This window comes from Aristolochia californica, unplaced genomic scaffold (genome assembly GCF_029961685.1).
Source record: "Aristolochia californica isolate CCGP_79_NKW_82.1479 unplaced genomic scaffold, dmAriCali1.0.hap1 SCAF_15, whole genome shotgun sequence".
NCBI lineage: Eukaryota > Viridiplantae > Streptophyta > Magnoliopsida > Piperales > Aristolochiaceae > Aristolochia > Aristolochia californica.
The window spans coordinates 5345266-5362873 of NW_027181826.1; the positions used below are offsets into that span (position 1 = coordinate 5345266).

Genomic DNA, 17608 nt, shown 5'->3' on the forward strand with positions numbered 1-17608 from the left:
AAAAGTTTTTATAATTGTCACACATTTATCATCATAGGCACGTTGTAGATTTGGCCAAAATATGTTTTCCTTTGGGCCGAACATATTTTGAATAAATAGCTCCGCACAAACATCTATGTATTTTTAGTCAAATTAATCTACACTACAAAAGTTACTTTGATAACATATAGCTTCAGTCAATTTGATTAAAATACTATACCAATTGCATAAAAACAATAAAAATTTTCACAATTGAAAAATTAAATTAAATATGCACATTAAACAACTATATGTGCATGCATAAATATTCACATGAATGAAAATTGCAAAAAAAACAGATTATTTAATTTCTGAAATTTAATATATATTATATTTTTATCGAAAGGTAACACACGTATGAGAGTTGGCCTACAGATCTTATGCGTTAAATGCAAAAGCTTGCGTGTTGGTTCAAATCCCTGCGGGTCAAAAAATTCGAGTTTTAGAACCGAGTCAGCTCGGTGCTCTCTCGGGCGAGCCAACTCAGCCCGTCTGAGTTGACCTGAATTGTCCGAGTCGACTTAGCCGAGTCAACTCGTAATTTAAATGAAATGTAACCTTTGTTTTAAAAAAAATTATTTTATATTATATTATTGTTTCTTCCTTGCGCGCGTTTGAGGTTGTCTTCAACCTCCAGCCACGTGCAGAGGAGGGCTTCAGTTTCCACCGGTAGCCCTCTACCGGACGTCGGACTCCCGTCGGCCGCCGACGCCGGTCGATGCATAACTCCGAGCCGAGTTCCGTGGAGAGCGATGCACACAACGTCGGGGCTATACAGAACCATTGTTTTTCTCCACGGAACTCCTCCATTCCAATCCCAATAATCTAACAGTAATGCTGCTCTGATACCACTTGTTAGAAAATCATAATCTTAAATCATAATCCAAATGATTTCATCATGTTAGAATATTAGGATTCGGGATACTTACCTGGATCCATTATGAAGCTTCATCTTTCTAATGCGGAATTACTATGACGAACAGATGAATGGTTTTATGATCTTCCTCAACTAAATCATCTTTATTCCACTACAGGACTGTCGTAACCCTTCCGAATGGGGAGAAGAGAAACCATGTTTGATTTAGTGTATGGGGAACATAACCGTGATGTTCTATTTATATTATTTAATTAAAGTTCCTATAATTCTCTAATTAAGACAATATGGGTACCTACTCAATTAGCCCATATTACTTCTTTAGCTGTCTATGGGTTTACAAAACTTAGATCACTTAATTTTAGTCCATATTAAATATAATTAAATAGAATATATTACCAAACTTAAGCACCGAAAGTTTACTAAAAAGATCTCACTTCTCGAACCCTAAGCCCGTCTTTTTTAAAGTACGGTCGAAAGGGCCTTTATACGCAGGCTTTACAGCAGGACTGGCCTGTGGACGTGGAACTACCGTGGTCCTTTTTCATATACTTAGCAAACATCACATGTGACATACATAACATCCGTTAAGCGGACTATGGCATAATGAAAGTTGAAAGTTGAGGAGGATTTGAAGTCTGAAGTGACCAACAAATCAGCCCGGTGAAAATCCAAATCAATGGAAACGACAGGCCAACCTTCTTTTCAAGTCTTCGGCCGACTTTTATACCGGCTTTCTTTCTTTCTTTGAAAAGTTGAAATCCCGTGAAGACGTTTAGAGGGTAAGTTCATGCACAAACACTTAAAATAACTCTTTTCAAATGATAGCACCATTAATTTAACTCCCGCCTTCTTGATTAATTCAAGTAGGGCGGCCATCAAAGATTTAAACATTAAATATTTATTTTCTCTTAAAATATCTTGTACAAAATCATCTTACAAAGATTAAGAATAGGAACCGTATTGACCAGGTTCAAACGGTTCCGGACTAGACCCACCACGCACGAACAACCACATGAAGAGAAAAAAAAAAAGAAAAAAACGGCACGGAAATTCATGGAAACTAAACAAATTGCTTAAATAAACTGTATAGAAGGGGGCCGTGGCGCCTGGAATCTTGGAGCCGTACTTTTCCATTTTGGCACATTTTAATAAAATGATCAATCTCCAAAGATTATGGACTCAATGGTTAGGTGACTTGTCACAAATCGAAAAGGGGTCAATTCAATTCTAATAATCGAAAATAATTCGTAGAAAATATCTTTCTCTAGCCACCAGAAATATATAAACTAAAGAGGATCGCAGAGAGTCCACGTGATTAACCAAAACCCCGAGACAGAGAGAAAAGAAAAAAGAATGTAATGAAGACAAATGATGAAGTGTAGGGGCAGGGCAACTACGCTGCCTCCCGCTCTTCTCCACTCGTGCTTCTATACTTTGTAATATGATTAGTGAATTAAGCTCCGACGATCACGGACTTGGATGTGCCGTCACGTCAGCCAACGGACCGGATTCAATGCTCATCCCCCTCGTGGTCGCTGATTAGCGGATCTAATAAAAAACATGGCCTTTCTTATGGAGCCGCACTCCTGCCACGAAGGCCATCGGGTTTTGGTTCCCTCTTTTAAGTCTGGACCGCCTTCCTTTCCGCACGTGGCCAGCATCTTCTTTTTCCCCGGAAACGAATATTTCTCGAGAATTCGTTTGGTACTCGCACAGTGATTGCTCTTATTCTCATGAGGTCCCATTAGGAGAACAAATCCCCTTTTTCCTTTTTATTTTAAAGGCTTTCCTTACCCATCCGGGTGTGCGTTCGGATGGGATCTGTAAAACCCATACCGGTCAAGTCGGAGGGTCGAGATCCCGGTCGGGTTCGATGCGGCAAAGGTGAAGAAGACTTAATAGTGAAGACACGGCTCGACTGGTTAGTGGTGAAGTCGGCGTGAGAGCTGGAGCCCACAACTCTGTGCTCCTTCTATACGCGCAGGGCCCGCCAGCCTGAGATTCTGGTGGAATCTAACCAAGAGCAACATGATATCTGCTTTCTGTACGGTTGGCTTTTATTTTTAACCTTTTCCTTCACCTGCGAAAACAGCCAAATCACTGTCACATGCATCTCTTCATCAATCTGCCATGCGCTTCGGTCAATTTTTCCCCCAAGCTTTCCTGATTGCCATTATTACCCTTTATTGGGTGATTTGAGCAGAATATTAGAACTGTTAAAGATTGGAGAGAGAAGAGTTTTTAATTAATTATTGTAGAGGAAGGAGAGAGGAGATTTCAGTACATTTAGGAAAGTGATGGGGAGGATTCCGTCATTTGACGTGGCTAGGTGATCGACAAACAGAATCCAGCGTCGCGGATTCCGTGGGGACAACGTCGCAAACTTCGATAACCAAGTGGCCGGTAGGATTTCAAAGGAGTAATCAAATCCAGCACAATTTCTCTTCTCAAGTCCGTCCGTGCTCTATAAATCTGAAACTCCTGGATACGGTTTCAACTCAACGAGGCCTTCTCACAGATAATCGGAACAGGAGACGAGGAGAGGAGCGAGCGAGAGAGAGGTATGGGTGGTTGGGCCATTGCCGTTCATGGTGGCGCCGGCGTTGATCCTAACTTACCCTTGCAAAGGCAAGAAGATGCCAAGAAACTCCTCACTCGTTGCCTGAATATCGGCGTCTCGGCCCTCCAAGCCAACCTATCTGCCCTCGATGTTGTAGAGCTTGTTGTACGTTTTTTTTTCTTCCTTTCCCCCACTTTGCCTATCTCCATTATCTAACTCGTGATCACTCTGTTTGCCTCTAATCTCATGCTGTTTTTTCTTAATTTCTGTCCCAATCCAATCGAATCCTTCGGTTCTCTCTCAATATTTTTACATTGCTCCTATTTTAATACTAGGAAAGTTTATATTTATAATGAATACAGTTCAGATCTGCATCTATAACTGACAACGACTCTAAAGCGCCTGTACTTTTTTTCTCTTCTTTAATGGAGTAAAGGATGAAAATTTCGGGTTTTGATGCTTTCCGCCATGCAGATGCATCTGCATGCAGCGTTTTATGGACAACTGAGGAAACAGATCAGTTTTAATTGAAACTCAATTGAAAAGCTTTGAGCAATGCGGGGTGTTGAACTGAAGAGTGATATCCTCCCTTTTGTTTTTCAGGTGAGGGAATTGGAGACGGATCCGATCTTCAACTCTGGCCGTGGCTCTGCGCTAACGGAAAGAGGGACTGTGGAGATGGAGGCCAGCATCATGGACGGGCCTAAACGGAGATGCGGGGCTGTGTCCGGCATCTCCACCGTCAAGAACCCGGTCTCCCTTGCCCGGCTCATCATGGAGAAGTCCCCCCACTCCTACCTCGCCTTCGACGGCGCCGAGGCGTTTGCCCGCCAGCAGGTAAAGTAGTACAGCCCACCACTTGCGTTTCACTGGTTCCGTACCATCAGGCGCGTGCGCAGGGCACACTCGTGATCCACCGAGTGTTCTTGGCCGTGGATATTCTTCGCCATGGGCCCCACCTGGAATATGGCTGAAGAGTGCCGGGTCTCCTTTTGGGGCTCGGACTCAGACCACATGTTCCAGGCTGGGTACAAAGGACCACATTTTTTTATTTTTTTGTTTCTTCTTTTGTAGCGAGCGTCGCGGGACCCATACCTGCTAATGGTGCGCCGTGCGGCTCGCTCCTGTCAGTTATGACCAAACTTTCCACTTTACGAGAATGCCACTGCGTTAAAAAAGCAGAACAAATGCGACTGAACATCTGAAGTGTGAAGGGATGTTCGTTTTTTTAATGTAGCTTATTCTAAAGCAAAAAGTGATCATGGTTGCAGGGATTGGAGTTGGTGGACAACAGTTACTTCGTTACGGACGAAAACGTGGGCATGCTCAAGCTGGCCAAAGAAGCCAAAACAATCCTGGTAAGCGCTTCTCTCACGTAATTCCTTCATTCCAGTTTTCCTATTTTATTATTTCTCAATTCTGAAAGCGAGGAGCTCTTCTCCAGCATTGTTGGACTCCTGTCTCACTCCTACTCCGCGGTTAAGATTCCCGTGCCGATTTTGTCTTTGCCTACGCTTTTAAGCTTTTGGTCATTGAATCTTTGATGAAATCAAAGCTTACACATTTCTTTCTGTTCGAGGGTAGTATTGTCAGTTCAGGTTACCAGTCTGTGAAAGTGGTTTTCCCTGTCACTGACGAAATCTTCTGTGTTTTTTTCTGGGGCGCAGTTCGATTACAGGGTCCCAACGGACACATGCAGCGCGGGTGCAGGTTCCATGGTCATGAATGGGCTGCCCATCTCCATCTACGCGCCGGAGACGGTTGGGTGCGTGGTAGTAGACAAGGAGGGTCGTTGCGCCGCCGCGACCTCCACCGGCGGGCTGATGAACAAGATGAACGGCCGCATCGGCGACTCCCCGCTCATCGGATCCGGCACGTACGCCTGCGAGTTGTGCGCGGTGTCGTGCACGGGGGAAGGGGAGGCGATCATACGGTCGACGCTGGCGAGGGACGTGGCGGCGGTGATGGAGTACAAAGGGTTGAGCCTGCAGAAGGCGATCGATTACGTTATAAAGGAGCGGCTGGACGAAGGGATGGCGGGCCTCATCGCCGTTTCGAACAACGGGGAAGTGGGCTACGGATTCAACACAACGGGGATGTTCAGAGGATGTGCGACGGAGGACGGATTCATGGAAGTGGGTATCTGGGAGTAAGTCCTGTTGTTCTTAGTTGTGACTGCTGCCTGCTCTGCTTCATTCGTTCAAATTGTTATTGAACGGAGAAAGAAAAGCAGGGGCTGTAATTTCATAATTTTCAGGAATGGTTGTGGGCATTGGGCACCACTTACTTTTTTTATAATCATTTGTTCTAAAAAAATCCAATCCATTGTCATGTGGCGTTTTAGCAAATATCAAAACTGCGACGGAATCGGGCATTAGGGTTCTCTGATCAGTAGGGATCGGATTTTTTGGGCAATCTTTTTGAGCAGTCAACAACGCTAGTTCTACGCAAGGTCCGATTTGGAGGATCCACTTAAGATTCATTTTGGCCGGCATATTCACTCTCCAGTGTCCAGTCCAGAAACGATTTTATTTCATACTTCAAATTTATGAAAAAAATCCTTTCTCACCGGCTTTTTCTATATTAATTAATTAATTAATTAATTAATTTAAAAATATATTTTAATATTATATTATATAAAAATTATCAGAAATCATCCTTTTCTATCAAATTCTTTCTTGCATTCTATTTGAAAATTAAATGACAGAAATACCCCTCCATATGTATTTCTTACATACAATATCACATCAAATGATAAATACTCTTTTTTTAATTATCTAAAATAAAAATTCCCATTTGACTATTCCTTACATATTTTATGCTAATTAAACATAAACCATTTAATTTTTTTTTAGAAAAAACCTTTTTACTCAATTTTTAATGACGTACAAATACAAATGGCAAAAATACATATTAGATATTGTTTGTTTAAATTATACATGTCCATAGAAATATGCTTTGAAAATAATAATTTAATTTTATCTTTTTATCTTTTACTAAATTCTTTTCTACATATATATATTTGTTCAGATGCACCATTGAAAAGACGAAACTACCCTTGCGACTGCTTATGACAAAAATAATCATGGAACTTATAGGTGATAACTTGCAAAATTAGTAATGTGTCATAAAAAAAACATAAAATATGGGTGCTGAGTGCATCATCGTTTCTATACGAATCCAAGAAAACGTACTTCATCTTCTACCTTCTAAACACTGACGTGAAGCCCAAAGTGTACATGCCCGAATTCCTTAATTTGGTCCTTTGATATGCCTTTCTTGGGCTTCTTGATGTTTGTTTGTTATTGCGATGGAGATCCCAAACACTCACCATGCAATATACCGGATGTACAGTTCTTAGATTTGCTTCTCTCTCTCTCTAGACAAGTTATTCAACCTTTGAATCTAGTTAATCTTCTCACTCCAAGCAAAATTTCAATTGTTATCGGTTGGTAAATATGGTGAAAATTATAAAAAATTGCACAAATACTATTTAAGGGACCATTTTTGCCCCCATAAGAAAACAAATTGATAGAAAAATTGTTTTTTCGTGTAATTTTCTCATTAGAAAGTTTTTCCATGGGAAAGATTCCTTTATAATAGTTTTCTTGTATTTGTGCTACCATACGAAACAATGAAAAAATTAGTTAATGTTTGTGTTTTCACTAGAAATAAAATGTATATTACATAAAAATAAAAAATAAAATGAAGTAAGATGTAAGTGATCAGAACCACTTCTGTGTTTCTTGGTTTATTTTTCCCATGGTTTCCTATTGGAGCAATAGAAAACTTATTGTTCGAAGATGGGCCCAAGCCCACACAACCAAGGAAGACTCACATATTCAAGAGTGTTGGAAGATGGGCCCAATCCCACATGACCAAGGAAGGCCCACATCCAAGAGTGTGGGAAGATGGGGCCAAACACATAAGATATGGACCCACTATGATCACATGAACTGGTGGGTTAAGAAGTCTTACACAATAAGAAGTCTAATAGACCCACAATTATTATGGAAGCAGGTCTCATAGAAGAGTTATAGTTTAAAGATGTTTTAGTCATGTTAGTCTTCTGTTTATATTGGGTTATTTAATTATGCTAGTACTTATCTTTAAGTGCTAGAGTTTGGGTGTAATTGGGACAAAAGTAGTTTAATTGTAATTGGACTCTACTACCAGCCTCTATTATAAATAGAGGTTCATGTACTTTGATTACAAAGAAGTCAATGAAGTATTTCTCTTTTCCATAAATTCAACACTTATTTTCTCATCATTTTAACCTTTAAAAAAGGTAAGAGAAATCAAGAGGAATAAGTGAAAAAATATTTTTATTCCCAAAAATGGCACAAACACTAGAAAATTGTTGAATTTAGGGAAAAGAGAAATACTTTATTAACTTTTTATAATCAAAATACATACACCTCTATTTATAATAGAGGAAAGTAGTAGAGTCCAATTACAATAAAACTATCTTTGTTCCAATTACACCCAAACTCTAACACTTAAAGATAAGTCCTAGCATAATTAAATAACCCAATATAAATAGAATACTAACATGACTAAAATACCTTTAAACTAAAACTTTTATGTTAGACCTGTTTCCATAATAATTTTGGCTCTGTAATACTTTTCATGCCACCTCACACGATCATGGTGAATCCCATCAGTTCGTGATCATGGTGGGTCCATATCTTATAGGCTTGGGCCCATCTTCTAACACACTTGGATATGTGGGCCTTCTTTGGTCGTATGAGCTTGGGCCCATCTTCCAACACTCCCCCTCAAACTGGGGGTACGAGAACATCATGAACTCCTAGCTTGCCGCAAATGATGTGTAAGATCTTCTTGTATAAAATGGTAGTCCTCTATATCTTCCAACACTCCCCCTCACGCTGATGCTTTCTTCCATGTGGCCCAGTTGACATAACATAAGTAAGAGTAAAATCACTCCAAGCCGTATGACATCGCTCTATACTCCAGTCATAACCCATGCTTGATGTAGGGCACACTCCTATCATTCTCAGGTAGTGGCACTCCTATCTTTCATAGGTAGTGGGTCTATACGTAGTGCTCAGAAGTGTAGCAAAAATTCCTCCATCACCATGTGATTCCATAAGAAAATAACTCTCAAGTGGTAGGAGTAATACATGACAATTAAGGGGGGTAACATATATGTAGTGATAAACTCCTCCATCATGATGTCCCAACCTGGGCATCGACTCTCACATGGTAGAAATGGGTGATAAATGCCTGTCATTAACAAGACGATGATAAAAGACGTGATAAATGCCTATCATTCACAAAGCGGCAATAAAGGATGTGATAAGTGCGTAATGTCTGTCATTCATAAGACGACGATAAAAGACCCCACAAGTAAATATATATATATATATATAAAGTCTCAATGGACTTAAAACACCCATATACGTGATGGACTTACTCCCAACAGAAGTAACACGCAGAAGGTTGACCCAAAGATGTATGTGAGAGTCAAATAAAGGATGGTAGAAGTAAGGTTGTCAAATAATTAGAAAGATAGGATGCTGAGGCCACCACTTCTTCAATAATTATGTCTCATCCAAAGAGACACAATAGCTGCAGCTGAAATAGGCCTGGGCCCATATAACACGAACCAAAATAATAAAAATCCTTGTAAAAGGACCATGAAATAATCCGATGCAGGTATCTGCACCAAATAATATGTTGACCAAAGAATATGTTCTGAATACCTCAAAATAATAATCCAGCCGGAGAAATAGAATCGAGTCGAGCCGAGTTCGGTATCACCAATAATTACCACAATTATTACTACGAGTCAGTATTCTTGATGTTCAATTTTCTTTGCTGCGATTTTTTTTCTTAGATGCAAAAGATTTATCTTTTATGCTCCCCCTTTCTTTATATTTTGGTCACATAAAACTTACCACAACATATGGAATAAAATAACTCTTTCTTGTACTTCTTCTACTTCTCCCCCTCAAGCTGGCAGGTAATGGCAATGTTCCCAGCTTGAACCAAATAACAAAGATGTAGTAACCGAAAAAAAGGGTAAGTGAAATATTTTCCTGATATAGTTGATCAATAACAACAACTCAAAAAGTTACTCAAAACAATCGACTTAAATTCGGATTTTTCAATGCAACAGGATACCAGTATGACCGTTAATTCTTCCAATGCGAATGTATCCTTAAATATAGATCATATTGACATGAAATTTTCCCTTTCTGAAACTAGACTTAAATACCTTTCATCCAAGTATAAATTCTCTTCATAAAATATACTTCTATTGAGATATATAATCTGATAGATTTCAGTCTCTGTAGAATTAAATACTCTTTCCCTTTTTCCTGCATGACCATTGACTCTTCCAAGATTAATATCTCCATATAAAAAAATCAGATTGAGAATTGGTTGAATAGGTAAGAAAATAGACTTACAGATATTTCTTTTTATATATAAATCTTCATATAAAGTCTCGTTCTTAATAGCATAAAATAGGTCGAAAATTGAAGTTTTCTGCTACTGCTCGTACCTCTTTTGCAATCTGACCTTCGTTGCTTCAAATATAGATTTCTCTTTGTAGATAACTCTGATTGGGGAAAAAATCGTTTTTCCTTGGAAAGTAGACTTGAATTTATTTTCGTCAATATATAATTTGCAATATGAAAAACTCAGTATAGAGGTGAAAACGTAAAGCAAATAACGGGTAAAGGGACTGAAAAAAAGATAAATACGAACGTAAACTGCTAGAGATAATAAATAAAAAAAGATCACATTACCTTTGTGGGTTTATCGAGTTAACTCACAGAACCTGCTAGATGCCATGTTGAATTTATGAAAAAGTGAAATACTTCATTGACTTATTACAATTAGAGTACATGCATCTCTATTTATAATAGAGGAAAGTTGTAGAGTCCAATTATAATTAAACTACCTTTGTCCCAATTACACCCAAATTCTAATACTTAAAGTTAAGTCCTAGCATAATTAAATAACCCAATATAAATAGAAGAGTAACATGACTAAAACACCTTTAAACTAACTCTTCTGTGAGACCTGCTTCCATAATAATTATGGCTCTATAAAACTTCTTATTGTGTAAGACTTCTCATGCCACTTCACGTGATCATGGTGGGTCCCACCAGCTTGTGATCATGGTAGATCCATATCTTATGGGCTTGGGCTCATCTTGCAACATACTTAGATATGTGGGCTTTCCTTGATCGTGTGGGTTTGGGCCCATCTTCTAACAAAAAAATTGGTGAAACAAAAAATTTCTCGCTAGACATACATTTTCCCTAGTTAGAAATACATTTTTCAAGGACCATTTATACCCCAACATAGAAGCACATATTTACTTGAAATTTTTTTACTAGGAAAATTAGATGATTTTATTGGCAAGGTTTTCCATCTATGATAGATCGAAAAACCATATATTGGAAACACATCAAGCCTTCAACCTAATTACACTACAAGAAATAAGAATTCTTCTAGCAAATTTTGCTGATAGAAGTTAAAATTTCGCTAGCAGAACCTTTTTTTCAACGAAAAATTTGTTGGCAACATTTGCTGGAATGTTTTCATTGGGAGAGGCTTTTGCCAGTGAATCTCAAAATCCACCAGAAGAAGTCAAAATCCCTATCAATGAACTTTAAAATTTCTAGCCAGGAATTTAAATCTCCACCAACAAATGTCTCAAATTTGCTGGCAAAGCGGCCTTTTTGAAGTGCAACCTTTGCCAGCGAATTGTGACTTTCACTAGAATGGGGAAATTCGTATTTAATTTATTTTTTTATAAAATTAATTTCTCTATTTAATAAAATTATTTAAATATAAAAAAAAAATATAATTAATATGTATAATAAAATATATTTCTTAAAAATAGTAAAAATTATAAAAAATAATAAATTCATGCAATAAAATATCTTATAATTTAAAAAAATTAAAATTATATAAATTAATAAAAAAAATTTGTACACCATCTCAAGGAGGATTTGGAGGTGGCTGGCTTGAGTCACCATTTGTTGAAGGAACCAATATATCTTGTCCTCTAGATTCTTCATCTTATTTTTGTACTGATTCAATAGAGTACTTAGTTGGAGGGACAAGTCCCCAAGAAGGGATTATCTCCTAGCTAATTTTCATTTTTTTTGGGACAAGTCCTCCATTAAAAAAAGGAGGAAAAAGGAAAAGAGAAAAAGGAAAAAGAAAGAAGGAAAAAAAGATAAGAAGAAAAATATGAGAAGAAAAAAAAGAGAAAAAGGAAAAAAAATCTAGAATTTTAAAAATTACGTAAAAGATTTACTCCCAGCTATTTCCCAAATTCGTTGGGAGAAGGGAGGGATTATATCTCACTGAATTTTCAATTTTTACTAACAAGTTCCCATGACAAAAGACAAAAAAAAAAGGAAAAGAGAAAAAATAAAAAAAAGGAGAAGGAAAAAAGGTGAGAAGAAAAATAAGAAAAAAATAAAAAAGAGAAAAGGAAAAATATTCAAAAAATATTTAATTTTAAAAATAAAAAAAAGATTTACTTGAAGGGACTATCTTCTAGCGATTTTTCATTTTTGTGGAGAAAAGTCCCTAAGAAAGAAAGGAGGGAGAAGGGAATTTCCCAAGAAAAGAAGAAAAAAGAAAGAAGGAAACAAAGGAAAAAAGAAAAATGAGAGGAGAAGAAAAAGAGAAAAAATAAAGAAAAGAAGGGAATTGTATCTAAAAGAACCTTTTTTTTATATTATTTCTTTGGGACTTAAAGTTCCCCAAAAACCTATCTTTAGTTTGGATTGCAGATTGCAACTTGCCTGCACGATGCCAAAATCGGTAGTAATCACTTGTTTGCTATACAACGGTGAATTTGATCCTGGGCCTTGTACAAACGACCCTCACAAGGTTGAAGCTAACCATGCCTGAAGTTGTTAGCTTTGTTAAACCTTTAGTAAAATGATGTTGATCTTCATTATTTTGATGATAACAAAATGGGTCGCTTGAAAGTGTGCTACTAACAATGTTATCAGTGTATTTTAAACACAAACCTTTCAGCACAAATATTATGAGACCCATGGAAAAATCTCAAGACAAAAGAATGAGTAATCAAATTGTCAAGTCAAGATCCAAAGTAAACACAAATTGAAGAATAATGTTGCTATGAAGAAGAACTTACATAAAGAAGAAGATCAAAATCTTGAAGAGCTATAGTCAAAGTCATATAGAAAATCTCTAGAAGCTAGCTATGTAAGTTGATAGCCAACCAAATTTCGATTTTTAATCTAAGTTCTATTATGGAGTTTTAGGGCATGAAAAATTTCAAAACAATGTTTTAGCCAAATGTACATAAATGTTTTATAATGCTATATCCCTTAGAATTGCCTATATCATGTTTAAATATCAAAATAGTACATTGACGTATGATATGATCGATCAACCTACATGGGCTTGGTTGATCATCCAGAATATAGTCTGGCCTCACTTATAAAGCATGATCCATCATTGGCTCAAATAGGATCGATCCTACAGATTTCGGTATAGCCAGTTCTATAAAGCATGATCAATTAATCGAATTCGGTTGATTCATAAATAAGTTTTCTAAAAGGCTAAATACTCGTTGATTGATGCCCTAATTGATAAACAAAATTAGAGAATACAAAAAATTGTAGCTATTATACATGGTTGATCAAACATACTTTTTCATTGATCAATTAACACTTTTTGTTGCCTTTTGGTAACAAGTAAAAAATGACTAATTTGGTCGGGAAACATATAAATAGGCCCTCAAAATCGTAAAGGAATAAGAGTTGAGCTTATATTGACTTAAAAATGATCTGAAAAATTATTTCTAAGCTCCATATTCCAAATTTACTCTATAGAAGAGAAAACCCTAAAAAATGCACAAATCTTTCGATTTCTTTCTCTTTCTTTGCATTCAAATTTTCATCATTCACCTATAGAATTAGTTCACATGCTTAAAGATTTGAAGACTTGGATCTCACTTGGAGAAGGGTTCTCTCTCCGGAATGAAAATTGTAAGTTTATTTTAATATTTTTATTTTTTAATTTTATTTAATAAAAGTTCTCTAGTACCTTAAAGCTAGATCAATTGGCATTCTAGAGCTTAAAATCTAGAAAGAGAATGCCAACTATAGCTGAAATCTAGTTTATATTGCATCTTTTGGGGAGAGATGAATTTGTGTAATTAGGGGGACTACCAGTAGAGGAACATTGAGAAAAAAAAATCATTGTCTCCTTATACTGAGTAATTTTTATTATTTGCCATACTTTATTTTTGCACTGCATAAACTAATTTTTTAATTTAAAATATCAATTCTCTCCCTCATGAGAGGCCACTTGGGTCAACATTTGGTATCAAAGCAAGACTAAATTATTTAAAATAAAAAATTATATTTGATTTCACTCAATTAATTTTATAGCATAACAAGTAGACAATGTTCCAAGAGGGTCATGATTCCTATTTTGTACCTATGCATGATAGTTCATAATATCGATGGTGGAAAACTAGGATGGAACTTTTTGTACAATCCATTGGATTTTAAATTATGGGAAGCAATCATCAACATACCCTTCATCCTATCTCAAAATGTAAAAGGAAGGATTATTCTTAAACAAGTATATGATTGAGATGACTTGGACATTGCAAAAGTTGGATTGTAGGCTGCTAAAGCAATCACTTGTTTCGTCTTGATGTCCTGAAATGCTAAATTCTTTTTCATCTTGCGAATCAGCTAAGCATTTAAGAGATAAAACTAGAAACTAATTTTTCTAGGAACATGGAATGTGGCTCTTCACACGTTGAGTGTTATACACATAGCGACATTGTGGGCATTGGAGATTGTACGCACTCATGCTTAGTTAGAAACATCACCTCAAATTGGGATGAAACTTCAGAGAGTGATAGTTAAGAGGAATTGGACAAGGAGAGCTAATGAGATAATTAGATGAAATCCGTGTCTTCACATGGAAAACAAGAGAAAGAAAACAAAAAATTAAGAAGGCAACTTTCAAAACTATAAAAGGAAATTGAATCATTGAAAGTTGATTGTTCCTCCAAACAAGAAGAGCTTAGAGAAGAACACGATATGCTCACCTGAGAATGTGAGAGACTAGAACTCTATTATTCAAACATTCATGAGTTGAGAAAAAATAATATTATCCTTTTCTCTAGGGTTTTGGAATGTTAAGAAGAAAGCCAAATGCAAAAAAATGCTAAAATCTCATAAATGGGTAGCTAAAAGAAAAATCATCGACTTATCCCTTACTTCAGAGAAATTAACTTTAGGAAAAGTCACTCTTCCAGATAAATCAAAACATCATATATAATATTTAAGAAAAGAGGGACTCGGTGTCGACATCCATGAGACTAGAATGGAAAGAAAATCTAGTAGCTCTCATAAGATAAATGTGACAAAGGTCTTAACATCACCTATGCATAATGATTTATGTTATTAATGTGGAACCATAGGCTATTATGCAATTGAGTGTTCAGCCAGAAGATCAAAGTTGAATGTAGTTAAGTAAATTTGGATTCCAAAGGGAAGTTTAAATTTGTCTTCAAATGTTCAGACGGTGATACCCAAATAAATTTGGGTACCCAAGGTCACTTGATCTTCGAACAAGGAGTGCATTCTCCAAGCCAAGCTATATACTAAATAAAAATCATCTTAATAGCTTGTGGGAAATAAATTGTGTAAATTGAACTCTAAATTTGATGTTCATGTCAATTTGGAGATTCTTATGTGAGACTTGGTTTTGAGGATTAATTTAATGATAATTTCATCATTTAACCTCATAAGCTAATCCTTCACTAGTTTATGTAGACTTGGAATTTCTATGAAAATCAAAATCCTGTCACATTAGTAACCATTGGCTTAGGAACATTACATAATCATTAGCCAATGACTTGTTTAGGGAAGATTATATTAGTGTCCAACCCAATCTGTATTTTTTGAGCTGGCATATGTTGTAAATAAGATTGTTTATTCTCAAGTAAGGTTGAGTATATTAGTATTATTGTGATTAGTGTTGATCCATATGTCTTGTTCAATTAAGTGGTTATGTTTCAAGTGATTAATTCATGTCAACATGGACATTTTGAACTCATGCTTTGAAATCCATGTTCATCTTAATCACATTCATGTTATAGAACTTTAGGGCATGAAATATTTCCAAATCATGTTTTAGCCAAATGCATATAAATGTTTTAAAATGATAAAACTCTTAGAATAACATATGTCATGCTTAAGTATCAAAACAATTCACTGACATATGACATGATTGATCAACCTATATGGGCTTGGTCAATCATCTAGAATGCAATCTCCATAACTTATAAAGCATGATCTATCATTGGCTCAAACATGATTGATCATATAGAATGCTACTAGGAAGATGCTATAAAGCATGGTTGATCATCCTCTGCTTCATGATCGATCATATTAAACTCTACACAGCTAGTCGAATTGCATTTGATCAATCAATGAGTCTTCTGAAAGATTGAAAAATCATTGATTGATGCCTTGATCGATCAGTAGGCTTTGAAAATAAAAAAAATTACTAGTTATGCATAGCTGGTCGTTCTTTCCCTTTTTTAAGGGTATGTATTTAGTTGTTTTTATGTTGTTTTTATTTTAGTTTGAACAATGGTTTTATATTTTTCGTATGTTTGTAATATTGTGATTCGTACAGTAATTGTTATTACTGTTCATATTCCGCATCTATACGTATGATCTCCACAGTTGTTGTTATCACTGTTCATGTTCTGCATTTATATATATGATCTCCATATTGTTTGTTTTTACTGTTCCAAAGTTACTATTCAAAAGTACTGTTCATTTTACTATTCATCATTACTATTCATGTTTACTGTTCACTCGTAAAAAAGAAATAGTATCGAAATAGCGCCAAATAGGACAAAAGCTAGAGACTTGGAATTATTTGGCTACGCTCCGAGGTAGAAAACGAAATGGAGCTGTGCTCTACCCTGCTGAAGCAGCCATGAAGCCGTAACGGTTAACAAGAACGGCTTGGGGCCCTCTGGAGACCATGAGGACCGCAATGACGGATTGCCTACGTGGTGGTAAGCCGACAGGAATAGGGTCAAACCCCGAAGAAGTTCTAGGTAGCAGCAGAAATCATGCTGAGCCTATTAGATAGAAATGAAATAGACACAAACGAGTACATAGCAGTGACATGTGGTAGGAAGCAGGAGTGATATGATGGTAAAATGATAAGGACCGTCGAAGTGTGACTGTAGGAATAATATTGTGTGAGTCATTGTTGTTTTCCGTTGTAGCCAGTGTGTAGGTAGAAATCCCTAGGATTCTAGTTCCTCTGCCCTCATCCCTAGGTGTTCCTTATAATCCACTGTGTGTCTGTGTCAAAGTCTATTAGAGACTTGTCGATATCAGAGCAATAGTGCTGTTGGTATCAGTATTCCGCTGTTGAGTCTGCTAGAGACTTGTTGTGTCAAAAATGGTATTAGAGCGTAGGTTAGACGTCCTACAGAGCCAAGTATTAGACTTGAGCTTATATGTATCAAAGAATTCAAAACTTAACTTTGATTCTTTCTGTTTAGGTGTACATACTCCTAAACAGTTACGACCCAAACCGGTCACATCCCATGTACCATTGGTATACTACAAATGTACTAATGTACCAAAGACCTCAACTGGTAGGTCAGAAGGAACTCAACGTGTTCTAATGTACTAAAGATCTCAAATGTACTAATGACACCGTGTTGAAAACTGGACACACAAATGTTTGTCCAATAATAGGCTATCCACATGGATGGCATGATAAGAATAATCCAATATTAAATAATATAATGGATTTAGTTGGTGATATGCATCACAACTTCTTTATGAAAAGATGCTGGGAAAAATACACCCTAGAAAACGTTGCTTTCCTATGCGTAGGAATAGAGAGTGACGTCAATGAACAAGTACAGAAACTCAAGAGAAGAATTAATGCCCATCTTGAGGTACATAAAATAGGAAATACTGAAGAAACAATACGTTTCTTTACAGATCTACAAAGCTATGTAGATCAAGAAATAAATCCTTCTAGGATCTTAGAACCTATCCAAGAAGCGAAAATTAAAATGGTTAACAACAAACCATGTAAAAAGGAGTTACAGGAAGTTATTT

General features: G+C 36.5%; 1 protein-coding gene across 1 annotated transcript; it reads left to right on the top strand.

Annotated features, from left to right (window-relative positions):
- The first annotated feature begins 3406 nt into the window (after positions 1–3406).
- Positions 3407–5753, top strand: LOC137951928 (probable isoaspartyl peptidase/L-asparaginase 2). The gene is made up of 4 exons (XM_068798923.1): positions 3407–3620; positions 4059–4292; positions 4727–4813; positions 5123–5753. The coding sequence occupies exons 1-4, from the start codon at positions 3459–3461 to the stop codon at positions 5606–5608; spliced, it is 969 nt and encodes a 322-aa protein (XP_068655024.1). The 5' UTR covers positions 3407–3458; the 3' UTR covers positions 5609–5753.
- Positions 5754–17608: the final 11855 nt, after the last annotated feature.

Coding starts and splice junctions, on each gene's coding strand:
- LOC137951928 (XM_068798923.1), top strand. CDS start 3,459: ATGGGTGGTTGGGCCATTGCCGTTCATGGTGGCGCCGGCGTTGATCCT. Junction 3,621..4,058: donor TCGATGTTGTAGAGCTTGTT/GTACGTTTTTTT, acceptor TTTGTTTTTCAG/GTGAGGGAATTGGAGACGGA. Junction 4,293..4,726: donor AGGCGTTTGCCCGCCAGCAG/GTAAAGTAGTAC, acceptor TCATGGTTGCAG/GGATTGGAGTTGGTGGACAA.